General features: G+C 43.2%; 1 protein-coding gene and 1 long non-coding RNA gene across 2 annotated transcripts in view; one reads left to right on the forward strand and one right to left on the reverse strand.

Moving 5' to 3' along the window:
- The window catches only part of LOC141925116 (uncharacterized), a 51,224-nt gene that overhangs the window by 14,451 nt on the left and 17,796 nt on the right, over positions 1-18,977 (forward strand). The window contains exons 2-3 of the long non-coding RNA XR_012623757.1: positions 249-349; positions 2,072-2,115. This is a non-coding gene — a long non-coding RNA (uncharacterized LOC141925116). The remainder of the gene's footprint in view (positions 1-248; positions 350-2,071; positions 2,116-18,977) is intronic.
- Positions 1-18,977, reverse strand: part of CAP2 (cyclase associated actin cytoskeleton regulatory protein 2) — a 74,372-nt gene that overhangs the window by 7,196 nt on the left and 48,199 nt on the right. The window contains exons 8-9 of the mRNA XM_074828673.1: positions 1,240-1,432; positions 225-400 (exon numbers count right to left, since the gene is read on the reverse strand). Of these exons, the coding sequence (XP_074684774.1) occupies positions 225-400; positions 1,240-1,432 (369 nt within the window). The remainder of the gene's footprint in view (positions 1-224; positions 401-1,239; positions 1,433-18,977) is intronic.

Raw genomic sequence — 18,977 nt, forward strand, 5'->3', positions numbered from 1 at the left:
ATGAATTAGCATATGATTACCAGAGATAAGTAAATTAACTTTCACTGCTACAGAGTAGTGAAAGCTAAACTGGAGCAAGGCAGAGCAATGCAAGACTCAGCCCATTTTAGTTGCAAGTTTGATTTGTTGCACCTTGATCATGGGCAGCCTTTTGCAAGATGTTTCAGTGTTCAACCTGGTTTGCAATGTGCAGGGTGCAATTCAGAGGTGCAACTGAAACTCACCACTCTCCACTTCTTTCCCTCTAGCTCCAAGACAGGGGCATGGCTCTGCTGAGGGGAGTTCTTGGGAGAGGTGGGACTTGGCGTATGGCTTTTTGTCGGAGAACGAACAGACGGACATTGGGCACGTAAGCTGGGGTTCTTGTGAGTCTTCTGGTCATCAGAGACATGTCGAAGCCCTAAAAAAAAAAAGGTTTTTATGAAAGAGAGTCTGTTTTCCAGTCCTAAGTGTGTTCCTATTTAAGTAGGAAAGGTTCATTTGTAATTGTGTGAATTTACATTTTTTATTTCCTCAAGGTTTGCCTGGGTAACACGGAAGTGTAACTACTTACATATTTTTAGCAGTTCATTTAAAACCTCTTTTACTGTGGATGGGCTATCTTAGTATCTTTAGCAGGAAATGCTGCAATGTCTTCTCATCCCTCTCTGTCTGTGGCAAGCTCTTAGAGCTTGTTATAGCGTATTTTTCCATCCATAAAAATGAGATTCTTTTTCTAATTTATGACAATATTTGACCTATCCCTGCAGCATTAAAGGCAGATATATCAATCATATGTATTTAAACTCACAGCCACCTACTTTAATTACAACTGTCCAGTATTAATACAGTGATCTGTGAGCCATACCTTTTCACCTAACCATGTAACATGTAACACATTCTGACACAGGTTGGCACACTGAATATGAATCAGAAAGGGGGATAAATATTTTTTCCAGTTGCAACTTAGAGGTTCACCAGCTACTGGGGATTGAAGATGTCCAGCTTGGCTGCCTTAAAATTAAAAAGATACCTCTAAATAAATGGCGTGAATTTCAGGTATGCTGAACATATTTTTGTGCTGTTGCTTCTAAAGAGGTTTAGGTATGCAGTCTCATCCATCAGACTCACTGCAAGCCTCAGAAAGATCTGAGTTGCTTAAATGCAACTTTAAAATGTGGTGGAAGTTAGGTCAATACATGTAGCAGCTCTTGATGTAGTTTGACTCGTGGACCAAAATTTGATTTCTTTTCTCCTGACCTTTGGTAATTGCCTCTCCCTGGTTAAGCTGTGCAAATAGGGCTGAGCGAGACGCAGTTCCTTCATCCTTTACAGTTTCTGTATCAAAGATGGGGGGAGGTCCAGGTGGTGGCGGTGGTGGTGGCGGTGGTGGGGAGAGGCATGACCCGCTTGTTAGAACAGATCGCATAGACATGGGTGATGCAACAGGACCCTGTTTGAGATAGACGGAAATTATTTTACATACAGTGTTTCAAGGAACATTGTATTATGATCACTCTTATTTAGTAACATACTTGAATGCTGTGAGTTTGAGTGACTCTAGGCAGCCACAGGCTCAGAATAATTTCTGGCACCATAATCAAATGCAATACTATGAATCTTTCCCTGCACCAAAGCACACAAGGCTGGAAAGACTCACAGTCCACACCGCTACCTTACTGCAGAGCTACTCCACCTGAAATATTTCTCTCAAATGCTTGTCAAGACTGATGTTAAAAATCTTTAATACTAAAGCTCCGTAATTTATTCCAGCGTCTACTTAAATAAAGGGGAAAATGTCTCCTGTTTTTCAGATACCAAATTCAGTTAGCCATAGCCTGGTGTGCATTCAGAAACATACAGAAGATGTTTTGATCTAACACAAATAACTGGGAGGGTCCTGAACTGTCAGTTATACATATGCAACATGTTAAATTGTATTCAAGATGTAAAATACTATTTTTGAGACCGTTCAGGTCATCTGCAAAGATTCAAATATAGCAGAATCTAAAACTAGGGTGATTCAAGCCTCTTATTTCTGAAATTCAGTATTTGAATTTCTCAAATTATTTTCTCTTTTTTGCAATTGCAGGAGATCACAGCACACAAGTTATGAGTGAGAGGGGCCTTGGTAAAGTAAGTAATCCAATCTTTCGTTCAGTTTGCATAATCAAAAGTACATGTTTTGGTCTGAATTATAATCCTTACATAGAATATATCAAACAGACAGAAAATACGAATGATGATCTAATAATGACCTAATAATAGATGTTAGATAGAATCTGAGAAATGGAGAATCACTTTTTCTGTCTTGCCACTGAGTGTCACTCTGATCCCACCTCTCTGCAGCAGAGCAGAGACTGTTTTAAAAGAACCATTGTGAAAAATTAGATTGGTTTTGATGAATTTAGCTAGCTATACAGACATTGTGCATTGCACCAGTACATATTTATTACGTGGGCAGACACAATAGGAAAATGGGAAAATGACAAGGACTTGCAGAGTCACAGCTCCTCTAATTGGCTACCTTTGTTAAGAGATACAGGTTGTTAAAAGGGCATCCCTGGTAATCAATACTGGAAATAGATACTGCTTAGCTAGACTCAGAGGATATTTTTAACCATTTATGATGCCACTCCTTTCTGCTTTCCACTTAACTGAAACAGCGTATCCATGTGGTTCATGCATCTCACATGAGTGAAAACTGTAGCTATTTATTTAAAAGTAAACTTCTTGTGGCCTGTAATCCCAAACTGATAATGGGAAAGGGGCTGAGGTGCTGAGGTACACATGCTCTTTTTTTTTTTTACTCTTCAGACATACTTTTTTTTAAAAAAAAGAGGCCTGGAACATTTGAGTAAGTAACTGCATTCAAACCTCTCAGTCATTATGACCCTACTTAGAGTTGCATGGAAAGGGAATAATATTAGCTAACCTCTTAATGTACACCCTCTATTGGCACATGCATATTCAGCACATAAGTACTGTTGCATCTGAAGGAGCTGTTTATGGAATATGTTAGTGATGAATACATAGCAAGATTCTTTGTCACATTAGTGACATTAAAACTGCATTGCACAAAAAAGACTGTTGAATCCTCAGTACTTGGGTGAGTAATGAAACTGATGTAGTGGTACAGTTTGATTGTTTCTGAAAGGATCCAAGATCTCTTAAGGGAATGAGCTCTCTTCTATGCTATTAAATCTTTTTGATCAAATATAAACAAATGAGAAGAATGCCCTTTTGGAATTGATTATCATTTATTGTCAAGATATAGTAGAACTAATGTGGACTGCTTTTAGGGACATTTCATTGTTGCATGGATGTATTTAACTCACAGCATTTCTGCTTACGCACTTAGTAGTTATAGGTTATTGTTTTAGGCTGGGGCCAACTTTTTCACTGGGCCCTTGATTTATAGTGCCTGTCTTCCTGTCTCTGCTAATGCCAGTAATGATACCTGCAGCAGTCAGCACAACTGTGAATTACTAGAAGAAAAAAATTGAATATACGTGGATTTAGTGGCACAATCAGTTGTTGCTGCCTGAGGTGCAATAGAGATCTTCCCTATCTGTTGCCTGCAACCATAGCAACTGGATCCACTATGTCCTGCTTATCCAGAATTATGAACACTGCATTTGCAGGGCTTTTTACCAGAAATGGCTCTCACCGTTCACAGTGCAGTGTGAACATGCAGTTATGAATTATGTATGCCTTATGGCAGGAGATTAATAGTAGTAGTGGTTAATAACTTGTACTCTGAGATAAAAATCTGATTTCCCAAATTCCAGATTGACATGTGATTTCCCAAACATACCGTATTGCTTCCACCTGCATAAATACTGTGCTGCGATTTTCCAGAAACTTGTGTAAGACTCACATGTTCATTTGGAATTAACACCAATTAAATTCTGCAAAGGCTGCAAAGATGCATTAGAGAAAAAATAGATGCAGAAGTTATCTGGGTATTCTGCATACAATACAGAGTGGTGGGTTACTCTGCCGGTCTCTTTGCTTAAAGTGTCAAACTGAAGGCCGTCACAGATCACGCAGGAGACTCCAGGCTCAAATGATGCTGCTGAGTAGTGCATCAAAGGCAGTTTTCCAAATGGCCACAAAAGTACAGGAATGTCTATATTACTGAGATGGAAGCAAAACTCAGAGAGTTTTATCTGTGGAACTGGATAATCTCTTGCCTAGAACTCTGAAGAACTATCTTGTGATAGTACAGACAAAAAGGAAGGATTTTAAATATATCAATCAAGTTTGGACATGGTTTTGTATGACTGGAGAATGTCTTATTTGCTTTTCAAGAAAAAGCAGAGGTAGGAAAGGATCTGGGAAACTAGAACCATTTTTCCCTTCTAGGGCAGTACTGATGAAAAGACAAGTCTAGTCAAAAATCTCAATCATTGACCTGAGGAGTGAAGACATTCTAGTCCTTTAAGTGGGTTTCAAGAGTAGGAAAAAAAACTTATTCCTTGCACTCATGCTGCCCTGCTGCCTCCTCTTTTCTTTACAAGCCTGGTCCTTCCACCAAAGTCAGTGGCTATCTCTACTGACCTCAAAAGATTACGAGTTAGATCTAATTAAGAACACAGGAGCTGTCACAAGGTCTCGGAAGACACCTGGGGTTCAGTCACCCTTCCCAGTTTTCCTCCTAATTTTGTGCAGTCACAGAAGTAAGAGATAGACTGAACCTTTGTTGTTAACTTTTCTCCCACATGACAAATTCTTGTCTAGTTTATGAGCTGAGTTACAGCTACACAAGCTAACAGATACTGTATCATGATATTTTCAGTTATGGCTGAACATCTATGGCCATTCTGGAAAATGCAAACAATTTCAATCATAAATTAGGCCAGGCAGAATTGAAGGAGAAATCAAAGGAATAAAGGTCGCTAAAGTACAGGGAGGGACTAACTGTTCCACTGTAGATCTACTATCTTATGGCACGGACACATTGAGTAGGACAATCCCCCATTGAAATAGAATAACATGGAAAAGACAGACAAGTCTCACTAATGAGGAGGCGTACAGAGACTTGCTGTAAAGAGGGGTTCAGTCTCACTGTGGCTTTTGTCTTCTTTTCTTTACCATTTTGATTTACCTGGCTGAAATCAAACAAACATTCACGTGAGGTGAAATTCTCTGTGGGAAGAGTGGCTCAGGGGAGCTCTAACAAGGCGACAGAAAGCACAGAAGTGAACTGGAACTGCAGAAAACACATTCCACTTCTTGCATTCCCTGCATGCCAGGAAGATGGGACCTGTGTTGCACTCAAACATGCTGACACAAAGGGCAATTTCAAAATCAGCCTAGTGAGGTGGTTCCAGGAACTTTCTTTTTTTATTAGTTTTGACCTCTACTAATACACAGAACTCCAAGTTATCAACCAAAGTCACTGGCAATGGTTTGCTTTCCTTAGTCACCCTTCTAAGACCACTTAGACCTTCAGGCTCTAGAATATTTCTGAACCAGACTCTTAAACTGTTCTGGTATCTGGCAATACTTGTGTATAGTCCTATCCAGTTTCAACTGAAGTGCCCTTCACAAAGTCCATTCATTTCTGTTCTGTATAGGGTGGTGTTTGTGAGAGCTGCTGGGAATAAAATAGCATGTTATATGCCCGCAGAAGTTCATCTATCCTAAAGCAGCAGGTGCTTACCAGCTTTGCTATTTGCAAACAACTCTTCAGATTAACTTCAAGCAGATGTTAACAACAGTGTATCTTTACACAAAGAGTATTAAGAACCATTTGGACTAGCACAGGCAGTTATTTGCAAGCCGCCTTTCTTCCTCTTTTATTTCAGCTGTTTGCCTCAGTAACAGCTGCTGTTCTCAGTGCTGTGGTGTCTATAGACAAGCATGCTCCCATTAAAGTGTTGGTGTGGTCATTTTTCCATCGTTTGCAAATACGCCCCTTGTAAGAATTATCAGGGGAATAGATAGCTTCAGCCTTCCTTTGTGAAAATGTAACACAAAAAAAACCCATTAACTTTTAACTTGTTAGCTTTGTATCATAGTGAACTTGTTGTGCTTTAAACCTTGCTCCTGGAGCTTTCTGAAATGGGGGAAATTCTCTAAGTAAGGTCCTATCAAGAACAGGAGATGCGGGCCGTGCGGCCATATAGTAACAGCTCTGTAGGGGGTGGAACATTCCAGAAATTTCCTTCCAGAGAAAAAAATTGTCTTCAACCTCCAACTAAACCATGCTCTGAATGGGGTAACTGGAACGGGTCAGGGTTTGCTCCTTGCTGAATAGCCCAGAGCCATCTGCAGAGAGGCCCAAGGGCCTCCCACTGACTGTGGCTCAGTGGCTTCCTCTAGTGACAGTGTTTGAAGCTGCTCAGGGAGCTGGGTCTGAGAAAAGTGTATTACCGCTATGCAAGGGTTTGCAGCATTGCAGTACAGCCTCGAAGTATGTTGTATTTCTACCTTTATCTTGTACGACTGGCAGAGGGTGAGGTCTTCCTTTTCTCCTTGCTGGCTACCTAGCTGGCTCACTGGAAGAAAGAAATGACTATTTATGTTGAGGCAGCCGGCTGGTTAAAATTCATCTGTGTTGAATCTCATTTAATTCCCTTGAAATTACAGTAGAGATGAGTGAAGCCCTTTGCTTCTGAGAAGCTGGGCCTTGTTACAGCACACTTCTCCTAAAGGCTTCCACTGGAGCTCAGGGCAACAGCCAGTCTTGTTAGAGAAATAAAATACTGTTCGTACATAACACAAGTGCTCTGGATGCCATACCACCAGTAATTTTTGGTGGCCGTATGCAGCCTGGTGTGTCTTCAGGTCTAAATCCAGCTACTGAGAGACAGTAAGAATTTCTTTTTATGTCTTGTCACAGATGTTAACTATTTCCTGAGCCATTCTTGCTGAACAATTCCGAGGGTTAGCCTTCCATGTCACTGTTACTATATTTGTAGTACTGTAGCAGCAAGGAGCCCTAGTCAGAGGCTCGTATCTCTGGGGATATTAGGGGCTTATGTGCCAGGCCCTGTACAAACACCCGCAATGTTCCTCTGTGTTTGTCCAGCTTTAGGCTGACACAGTGCAGCACAGAAACTGGGGGGAACAAAGTTCTTGTGGTGGGAACCTGCTGTGGAGCATTTGAATGAACACACATTTTTTGTAGCTGCAATGATCCTTTTTACTCAGGAGAAACAGATTATAAACATCTATATAATACTTATAAATAAATTATATATGCATGTGGGTAATATATAGTACCTATTTTATTAGTCATTCATATTAAGAGCTAAGTATCTATTTGCGGCTGAGGCAACAGGTGGCCTAGAGGCATAAAATCCCTTCCTTAATTTACTGAAAAGCCTTCTTTTCATGGCAGTAGAAAAATGGGAATCCTAATGGTGTCTACCTTCTTCTCAAAAAAAAGAAGACTTCCATGTTTTCTCCCACTCCTCCTTTATAATAATCCTAGTTTCACATCTAAAATGATTACAGCATTCTGTATTGTTCTTTCCATACATATGCACAGCCAAAGACAAGAATCATGAAGCTCAAAATATCATGTATCAACCTCTGGGAACAGGTGGACTGTGACTCAGGGGCACAGAGCTCTTGTTAAGGTGGTTTTTTGTGTAAAAGTAGCTTAGCACAACAGTTCTATTACCTACCCTATTTAAGCCACCTGTCTGCAAGGGGTTATGCTGCCCTGAGATCTGCAATTTACTAGATGAAACAGCTGACTTACAGGGCCTGTAATCTTTGTGAGTTAAAACACAAAACAACAAAAACCAGGCCAGGGTCTTTTCTTGTTCCCAGGTCTGAGCAGAATTATTTATCTGTTGAGTTTTCAAACTCTGAAGCCCCTTTTCATACACTTCTGCCATTTATCACCTGTTCAGGACTTAAAATGGTGCTTACATTTTCACAGTTACCCAACCAGAAATGTTTTACACAGCCAAGGTCTTCTAAATCATTTGAGAACTGTATGCTAATATAACCGTCAACAAGTAACATGCTCCAACAGGCACATTAAACCATCTTTTACTTATATAAACATTCAATTAAAAAGAAGACTAATTCCTTTAGCAATATAGTAAAGTGTTAATAGATGTACCTTTTCCTTCTCTCCACTTTACATACTTTCAATGTTCTTTTCCTTTCACTTTTCCACTGGAACTAGGTTGCATTATGTTACAGGCCAGGTTGCATTTGACAGCTGTTGTCAAACAAGCCTCTCCCAGGTTCTCCCTTAACATGTCTGAATGGTATTTGGTCACAAAAGGACATCGTTGATACCCAGTAAAGACAAATATTGTCAGCCACTGTTGGAATAAGGGAGTAAAACTACTTTCTTTCAACAGGACATGGATGTAATTGAGGCAGTCTCCATGAAAGAGGCAACTATTGTAGAGTTGCCAGGATGGCCTGGCATTGCCTATTCTCTGAGAAAGAAACAGTTGAGATTAAAAGATGAAAATTTTTCAACAAAAAAGTATAAGGAACTAGGGAAAAGAAGATAAGAGAAAGGAATGGGATAGAAAAGGAGAGGAAAAGCTATGCTTGAGAAAAACTGAGCACTCTGAAAATGTCTACATCTTATCCAAGATACAGGCAATTAAATCAGTATATTTATGCTGCCCTTACTTCTATCTCAATGAGGCCTCTAGGATTGCAGTTGTGGCTGCGGCTGAAATTTGGCACTAGAGTTTTAACCTTTAGCTTTAGTGAAGTGGCTCAGACGATGGCTGCTTGATAAGTGGGTCAAACTAAACACAGCATAGAAGAGATACTGGAAGGATAATAGGCGGCTTTTGCCTGCAGAAGTTGGTCTTTCACAGCTTGTTCACCTCAATATATCGAGAGACAATACATTACAGGAAAATGTTTTGATAGTACAGGAGAAAGCCAGGGCCATTTTATAAGAAAATGTCTGGAGGTGATTATTTTAGACAAGAATGAAATGGCCAAAATCTGTACTGAGACTAGTATAATTGTGCTCAATCAGGCTAATGTAGGAATTACAATGGTTCTTCTAGGGGTGGAGCCTATGGAGAATTTCAACTTTTAAAGAGTGTTTTCTTTAGAGTACTATCTAATGAGTTACAAATGTTTTTCAAAATTATATTTCAGGAAAAAAAGACCTGAAGATAGTATATTGGCTTCAATGGGTACAGGATATAAATAAATTTCAACTGCTTGTAAAGATGCAGACTTCCTCCTAAGAATTTGTTTTGATTTGTAAATGGGGGAGGGAAACATACCTCACTTGAGTGAAATTCTGTATTAGAAACCAAACACTGTAATGAAATTCAATGCTAGTTTGTAAATATTTCCTGTTTGTAAATAATCCTGCTGGCAAAATTGGACTATTGTATACAAAGAACAAAAATTTAACTGCTGATCCACCTACGACTGAGAGAATTGTTCAAGACAATTATCCTTGAGTAAGATTTGTTTCTTAACACTTATTTGATGTACAGAAAACTACAGCAATCGCTCATTATTACTGGTTGTTTTCTTGCTGCAAAGTTAACCTGCAGAAACAGGAGCAGAAGTTTCATTTCCCCCAGCTTACTCATGCAGTCCTTGTAGCAAACAAACTTTCATTAGGCGTTCTTGTGAGCTTATATTACAGCTGTTCATTTCTTTGCACCACCAAAAAAAGTAGAGAAGGAAGAAAGAGCCATGCTTTAGTAGACTCCTTTCTTTAGGCAAAAAAAAAAGAAAAAGAAAAAAAGGGCACTTGCTGTTCATCTGTAAGAACTGAAAAAAGACATAGATTACTGTTACAGCTGTAGATTTCATGTTAAAGTCAGAAAGCTGTTGCAAGAAAAAATGACGGTTGCTGCATGGCTAAAATGCTACACTGGGCATTTAGAATATTTAATTATAATAACAGCTTTTGCATAAGACTCATTGACATCTGAGAATGTCATATCTGGTAGCAAATGAAAACTTGCAAATTTCCATTAGTTTGGTAATTGCTATTGTTCCCATTGTCAAGATAGCTAAATTGAGATGTAGTGAGTAGACAACTGCTACTCGCCGCAGGGTATGGGTGGCAGAAGAAGGCTCACACTTTACAGTCAAAATAATGAACTACAAAATTACACTTTTAAGGAAATACTTCAGATCCACCTGACTTCCACTGACAAACATATTTTCTCTGACATATGCACAATCAATTAATGAAAATGAATACTTCAGGTCATGGTGAAAATACAGAGTGGAATATTTTACTCTCTGGGACAATCCCGCTCACAAGCATACATAGTTTAAATCTGTAGTTTTCTTCTGTGATCACAGTACCAACAAATATCCTAACTGTATCCATCATGTCTTGAAATGTCTGTGATTTACATAGGGTCCAGTTTTGTATGACCACTCCACATAAGTAGCAAAACAGGTTCAGATACACAAAGGACTCAAGGTCCTTAACTCCACTGATTTCTTGGCTTTCTCCTCACACAGTCCCACGCATTTCAGTAAGATGCCCTCAAGGAGTAAAATATTGCCACACATCTTGGCAGAACCAGAGCGAAAGTGAATAAGGAGAGAGAATTGTATTAGATCCAAAAATCTGTAAGCATCTGTTTTTATCACGAATTTATTATAAAGGTGATTGATAGAGTTACCTCTGTTATTGTCAGAGCTGACTGCTTTGCCTTTTGCAACCTTTTGCACCTGTTTTCGTGTCTGTCCTGTAATTTATTAAGACATTTCTTTCTCTTTCCTCTAAAGTGTCTGCCTGTGTGCTTACTGCCAGAGCCAGGAACACTTACTGTATGCACTAGTGATTTGTTCCAAGGTTGGCTGCAGCTGCCCTGTGCAGCTTGATGGAAGGGTACAGGGGGGCTGGAAAGGGCACGACCTTGTGACACTGCCATGGAGCATGGCCAAAAATGTGCACACCATGGTATACACCACTTACAGGTAAAGGGGTCAAGTGCCCACTAAAAAATCCCGTCCCCTCCTGTTTGGAAACCCACTCATAGTCTGATCTAGACAGATGCTCCTGCGGTTTGTTGCAGTTCAAGCTATGAGAATACAGCTCTGAGAGAAGTTCTCCCTGACTCTTTAGTCTCTTCAGAAATACCCAAATATGTTACTTAATAGCTTTTTATATAAAGCTTCAAGCACTTCTTTGTTGACCTCCGCAGATATGAAGGGTAAATTATCGGTATAATGTACTTTTAAATCTGTACTTCTACAGGCCAAAAACTTTTTCTCTCTCCCTCTGTAATAGAATAGCATTTCTGCATCAACGTCTCCCTTTCAGAAATGTGCCATTTTCTTAATGCCTTGCCAAACTACTGTTTTTTCCTTTTTTCTTTTATGCATATAAGGGGAAGCTGCTATGTGCAATGATTAACAACTGTGTCTGGAATATATCTACAGCTTTTATATATATCGTATTTCTGTCTAGGCCCTGATTCTGCAGACCTTTATGCTTAACTTCACACAGCGTGAATCTGTGAGTTTTATTCTCACTTTAAAATGTATAACAAAAATTAAATTATCACTTGAGTAACTCATTGCTTTCTTGAATGTATTTGTTACCAAGCTTCATAGAAATACTTAAACAACATTTAAACAAGAAGCTATTTAAACAACCTGTTAAATTACTGGATTCTAATTTCCTTACACTCACATGAAGTAAAACTTTAAAAAATTATACATCCATAAAAATGTGTTTGTAATATAATCTTTCTGACACACATTACATGAATGATAATTTAAATGAGCCATACTTCCAAGACAACTTTCAGATCTGAGTGATATCCAAAGTGAGTGAAATCAATACTTCAGATGCAGTAATGGGCTTATCACTCATGATGGAATCAGCACTGTTGGCAGGAAACTATGCTTAATATGAATAAACAAGCCACACCTAGATTTGTATTCAGCAATTTCTTGCACAACTGAAGAGAGCGAAATAGAAGACGTGATGGCCAAGATGCTGGTTTTAAGACCAGTCAAGTATAATCTGCAACAGCTACACTTCTGAATATGTTACCAGTACTCAACAGCACTGAGAGTTCCTCCTGTTTGATCAAATGGCTATAACAAATCTTTATCTTATAACACTATTTCCATACTTGCAAAGTTCCACTGAAGGTGAAGATGATTCTCTGTATTAACAAAACTACATTTGTCCCAGATTCTCAGGCTAATTCGACTAACAGGGTACTACAATTTCTCTTCCTTATCCAACAATCATTTAAAAATCATTAGCTCTTCTCACATTCACTGATTATAATAGGGTATGTCCTGGTTTAGCCAGGATAGGGTTAAGTTTCCCCAGCAGTGGGGGGGGAGCTCTAGCCGGGTTATTCAGATACCATGCGGACGTCACATCCTGGCGCCTAAGCGAGACGGGTCGGTTAACACGTGTGTTATGCCCATCGCGCTTCTCACTGCTGTATTGGTAGATATTTTGCTCTGTTCATTGTTATTACTGTTATTCTTATTGTTATTGTTGTTGTTTGTTGTGTTGCTGTTGCACTGTTGTATTAAACCTTTCCTTATCTCAGCCCGGGGCTTTGTATTTCACTCCCTTTGTGGGGGAGGGGCAGCGGCTGTGTGGTCTCAGACCCCGGCAGGGACTAAACCACCACAACTTTGGCGCCCAACGTGGGGCAAGAGAGGGCTGAAATAAGGACAAGAGGAGAAGGTGTGTTAGAGCAATCTGTTAGGTGTAATTTTTTCTGGTTTTATTTGTATTGTTTGATAAGAAACGTTTGCAATGCTGACCAATTTGCTTGTGTGGTGGGGGCTGGATTAATCCTCATATCCACTCTGTGCTCCTAGTACTGGCGTTTGTTGTCGGTGGAAAATGTGTCAAGGGTTTTATTTTGCTATACTGGTTACTGTCTGCTTATAATGGGCTCGTATCGCTGCTTGTGGGGGTGAACCGGTACCTGTTTGCTGCCTGGTCTTTTGTTTGGGGTCTCACCCCCTCTATGGGTGAGCCAGGGGAAGAGATTCTCTCGGTTTTTGAGAGTTTCAGCTATCCCTGGAGCACCCAGGCCAGTGTGCTTGCGGCACTGTGCTTTCTAAATGTCTGCCAGATCTTGTTTTGGGCCGTGCGGTATTTCTCCAACAGTAGCACCACCCAGAAACCTGCCCTGAGGGCAGATAGTTATAAATGTCTAGGTATGTGGGAGAAGATGGGCAAGTACCTGAGTCAGTGGTCACCCCCAACGTTCTGGGATTTCACTCCCGAACAAGTGCAGAGTCCTGATAAACTGGTGGAGTGTTTGGAAAAGGTGTGCTGCCAATCTGACAAACCCCGGGAGACGCAACTCGCTGCGATGTGCTGGGGGCTTGCCCATGCTTACCGCATTGCCCTTAACACTGATCACTGCCCTCAAAGGGGAGAAAGAGCTGCAGGGTCTGAAAGTGAACTTACTGGTGCAGCAGCTGGGCCAGGGGAACAGGCAGTGCCAGTACCAGTCACCTCCACCAGCACAGCAGAGCCAGAGGGACAAGCAGTACCAATATCAGTCACCCCGATATGGAAAAACAAATATACCAAAAAATCCCCTCGCAGTGTACAGGGTGATAATGAACCAGGCCCATCATGAGAGCAGGAGGAAGAGCTGGAGGTAATCATCCGATCTCTATCCCTCAGTGAATTGCGAGATATGCGGAAGGATTTTAGCCGCAGTCCAGGCGAGCAAATTTGCACCTGGCTGCTCCAATGCTGGGATAGTGGAGCTGCTGGTTTTGAATTGGAGGGGAGAGAGGCCAAGCAGCTGGGACCTTTAGCCAAGCAGGCTGGTATTGACAAGGCAATAGGGAAGCAGGCTCAAACCCTCAGCCTTTGGAAGTGCTTCCTGCTCGCTGTGAAGGAGAGGTACCCCTACAAGGATGATGCTCTATGTCAGTTAGGCAAGTGGACCGACATGGAGAAAGGCATTCAAAACCTCAGGGAAATGGCTGTGTTTGACATGGTCTATGGTGATCTGAATGATGAGCAGTCACCAATGGATCCAGATCAGGCCCCCTGCACACAGCTGATGTGGCGGAAGTTCCTGCAAAGTGGACCAGAGGGACATTCCAAAGCATTAGCAGTAGCGTCCTGGTGGCGAGATACCCAGACTCAGACAGTGGACGAAGTGATTGTCCAGCTCCGGCAATATGAGGGAAGTCTCCCTTCCTCCCAACATGCTTTGGTTTCAGCTGTAGAGGAACTGACTCAGAGGCTCCAGAAAGTGGAACAGGACATGTCCTACGTTCCACCTGCACGGGCCGATGTCTCAGCTATTAGAAGCAAGCGCTTCCCCACCCAAGAGAAGGGCAGTGGAAGGCACACACCACGGGGCACCCTGTGGTTCTTCCTCCGCGACCATGGGGAAAACATGAGAAGGTGGCATGGACAGCCCACTTCCGCCCTAGCTGCACGAGTACAGCAACTGAAAGGGAAGACCACCATGAAAGGGGAGTCTTCCAAGAGAGATGCAGCTCCAGTGTCTAGTCGGAAATCCCCCAGACAGAATAGAATGGCCAACACTATGCTTGACCCTCTTGAGGGGACCAGGAAGTCATTCTTGCAGGAGTCACTCTTAGATCAAGTGAGTGATGGTGAGCAGGATTAGAGGGGCCCTGCCTCCAGCCAGGTGGAGGAAAGGGATAATCGGATTTACTGGAAGGTGTGGATCCGATGGCCTGGCACATCAGAACCACAAGAATATAAGGCCTTGGTAGACACTGGCGCACAGTGCACCCTGATGCCATCAAGCCACAGTGGGGTTGAATCCATCTGCATCTCCGGAGTGACAGGGGGATCCCAACAGCTGACCCTATTAGAGGCTGAAGTAAGCTTAACTGGGAAGGACTGGCATAAGCACCCCATTGTGACTGGCCCAGATGGCCCGTGCATCCTAGGTATAGACTACCTCAGGAGAGGGTACTTTAAAGACCCAAAAGGGTACCGGTGGGCCTTTGGTATAGCTGCCCTGGAGGAGATTGAACAATTGTCCACCTTACCCGGCCTCTCAGAGGACCCCTCGGTGGTGGGGTTGCTTGAGTTTGAAGAGTAGTGAGTGCCAATTGCCACCAAGACGGTGCACCGGCGGCAGTACCGCACTAACCGAGATTCCTTGGTCCCCATCCATCAGCTGATCTGTTGACTAGAAAGCCAGAAGGTGATCAGCAAGACTCATTCACCTTTCAACAGCCCTATATGGCCAGTGAGAAAACCTAATGGCGAATGGAGACTAACCGTGGACTACCGTGGCCTGAATGAAGTTACACCAGCGATGAGTGCTGCAGTGCCGGACATGCTAGAGCTCCAGTATGAGCTGGAGTCGAAGGCAGCCAAGTGGTACGCCACAATTGACATCGCTAATGCGTTCTTTTCCATTCCAATAGCACCAGAGTGCAGGCCACAGTTTGCGTTCACTTGGAGGGGTATCCAGTACACCTGGAATCGATTGCCCCAGGGGTGGAAACACATCTCCACCATTTGCCATAGACTGGTCCATACTGCACTGGAGAAAGGTGGGGCTCCGGAACACCTGCAGTTCATTGATGATATCATTGTATGGGGGGACACAGCTGAGGAAGTCTTTGAGAAAGGAAAGAAGATAATTGAAATCCTCCTGAAGGCTGGTTTTGCCATCAAGCGACAGAAAGTTAAGGGGCCTGGAAGGGAGATTCAGTTCCTAGGAATAAAATGGTAAGATGGGTGTCGCCACATCCCAATGGAGGTGATAAACAAGATAACAGCCATGGCCCCACCAACCACTAAAAAGGAGACTCAGTCCTTCCTGGGTGCTGTGGGCTTCTGGAGGATGCACATCCCAAACTACAGCCTGATTGTGAGCCCTCTCTACCATGTAACCCGCAAGAAGAACGATTTTAAATGGGGCCCTGAGCAACAACAAGCCTTTGAACAAATTAAGCAGGAGATTACCCAGGCAGTGGCCCTCAGGCCAGTCTGCACAGGGCAGGAGATTAAGAACGTGCTTTACACCGCAGCCAGGGAGAATGGCCCTTCCTGGAGCCTTTGGCAGAGAGCAGATGGGGAATCCCGAGGCCGACCTCTAGGCTTTTGGAGCCGGGGATACAAAGGCTCTGAAGCTAACTATACCCTGACTGAGAAGGAGATACTGGCAGCATACGAAGGAATTCGAGCTGCTTCAGAAGTGGTTGGCACTGAGACACAGCTCCTCCTGGCACCTCGACTGCCGGTGCTGGGATGGACGTTCAAAGGAAAGGCTCCCTCCACACATCATGCAACAGATGCCACGTGGAGTAAATGGGTTGCGTTGATAACACAACGGGCTCGAATAGGGAACCTTGACCTCCCAGGATTAGTAGAAATGATCATAAACTGGCCAGAGAGCAAAGATGCTGGGATGTCATCAGAACAAGAGGTGAAACGTGCTGAGGAGGCCCCACCATATAACGAGCTGCCAGAGGAGGAGAAACGATATGCCCTGTTCACTGATGGGTCTTGCCGCATTGTGGGAAAACATCGACGATGGAAGGCTGCGGTGTGGCATCCCACACGAGAAACCACTGAAGCTGTTGAGGGACAAGGTGAATTGAGCCAGTTCGCAGAGGTGAAAGCCATCCAATTGGCTTTGGAGATTGCTGAGTGAGAAAAGTGGCTGAGGCTCTATCTCTACACTGACTCGTGGGTGATGGCAAGTGCCCTGTGGATGTGGTTGCAGCAATGGAAACACAACAACTGGAAACGCAAGGGCAGACCCATCTGGGCCGCTGAAATATGGCAGAATATTGCAGCCCGGGTGGAGAACCTCGTTGTGAAGGTGCGCCATGTGGACGCCCATATACCCAAGAGTCGGGCCACTGATGAACACCAACACAACCAGCAGGCGGACCAAGCTGCTAAGATCGAGGTGGCTCAGGTGGACTTGGACTGGCAGCGTAAAGGTGAACTGTTCATAGCCCGGTGGGCCCATGAGACCTTGGGCCACCAAGGCAGAGATGCAACATACAGGTGGGCTCGAGATCAAGGGGTGGACCTCACCATTGACACCATCGCAGAGATAATCCACGGATGTGAGACGTGTGCTGCAATCAAAAAAGCCAAACGTGTGAAGCCCCAGCGGAATGAAGATCGATGGATGAAATATAAATATGGAGAGGCCTGGCAGATCAACTACATCACACTGACACAGACCCGCCGAGGCAAGTGCCACGTGCTCACAATGGTGGAAGCAACCACTGGATGGCTCGAAACTTATCCAGTGTCCCACGCCACCGCCCGGAATACCATCCTGGGCCTTGAAGACCAAGTTCTGTGGCGACACCGCACCCCAGAGAGGATTGAGTCGGACAATGGGACTCACTTCCGAAATAACCTCATAGATGCCTGGGCAGAAGAACACGGCATCGAGTGGGTCTACCACATCCCCTACCACGCACCAGCCTCTGGGAAGATTGAGCGCTACAACGGACTGTTAAAAACTACATTGAGAGCAATGGGGGGTGGAACCTTCAAACACTGGGACACACATCTGACAAAGGCCACTTGGTTAGTGAACACAAGAGGATCTGCCAATCGAGCTGGCCCAGCTCAGTCAAAACTTCTACGCGTTGTAGACGGGGATAGAGTTCCTGTGGTGCGCATGAGGGATCTGCTGGGAAAAATGGTCTGGGTTAGTCCTGCGCCGGGCAAAGGCAAACCCATCCACGGGATTGTTTTTGCTCAAGGACCTGGGTGCACCTGGTGGGTGATGCAGAAGGATGGAGAGGTCCGATGCGTACCACAAGGGGACTTGTGAATTATACTGTGCTTTTGTTAATTTTTCTTTGTTAATGCTAATTGCTAAATGGCAGCTGGATATGACGCACATGGTATAGAATAAAGGGGTGGATTATGTCCTGGTTTAGCCAGGATAGGGTTAAGTTTCCCCAGCAGTGGGGGGGGAGCTCTAGCTGGGTTATTCAGATACCATGCGGACGTCACATCCTGGCGCCTAAGCGAGACGGGTCGGTTAACACGTGTGTTATGCCATCGCGCTTCTCACTGCTGTATTGGTAGATATTTTGCTCTGTTCATTGTTATTACTGTTATTCTTATTGTTATTGTTGTTGTTTGTTGTGTTGCTGTTGCACTGTTGTATTAAACCTTTCCTTATCTCAGCCCGGGGCTTTGTATTTCACTCCCTTTGTGGGGGAGGGGTAGCGGCTGCGTGGTCTCAGACCCCGGCAGGGACTAAACCACCACAGGGTAGAATGTAGCAAGTGTGAAATTTTGTACTAAATTAAGGAAGAGAATCATGTTCAATATTTTAAATTTTTACCTGAGAAACCTACAAAGCAGCAGATAATTCCAGTCTTCTAACTGAAGTACACATAGGTCATGGCCTCTCCTGTGTTTGAACTTGCACTTGAATACTTGAGTACTGTAGGGTTTTGTACGATGTATAATGAAGGGTGTGAAGAGAAAGTTGCATAGTCTGCTGCAAACATTCTCTTACATGGTTATCACTTCCATACAGAGGGAGATAGAGTAACTTTTCCAGGTACCATAGAATCACAGAATGGTTTCAATTGGAAGGAACCTTTAAATATCACCTAGTCCAACCCCTCCGCCATGGGCAGGGATATCCCTCGCTAACTAGACCAGGTTGCTCAAAGCCCCATCCAACCTGGCCTTGAACGCTTCCAGGGAGGGGGCATCCACAACTCTGGGCAACCTGTTCCAGCGTCTCACCACACTCCTCATAAAAATTTTCTTCGTTATATTCAATCTCAATATACCCTCTTTCAGTTTAAAACTGTTGCCCCTTGTCCTGTCAATACAGGCCCTGGTAAAGTCTTTCTCTGTCCTATCTTATAAGCCCCCTTTATACATTGAAAGGCTGCAATAAGATCTCCCTGAAGACTTCTCCAGGCTGAACAACCCCAACTGTCTCAGCTTTTATTCATAGGAGAGGTGTTCCAGCCCTTATTCCATGTGAAAATACATTCCATCCGAAAGCTCTATTTCACTTCCCTACGTTCCTGAGTTCTTACAATGGTTTGGTCTGGGAATTAAATTATCT

The sequence above is a fragment of the Strix aluco genome, chromosome 1, assembly GCF_031877795.1.
Source record: "Strix aluco isolate bStrAlu1 chromosome 1, bStrAlu1.hap1, whole genome shotgun sequence".
In the NCBI taxonomy this organism is placed as follows: domain Eukaryota; kingdom Metazoa; phylum Chordata; class Aves; order Strigiformes; family Strigidae; genus Strix; species Strix aluco.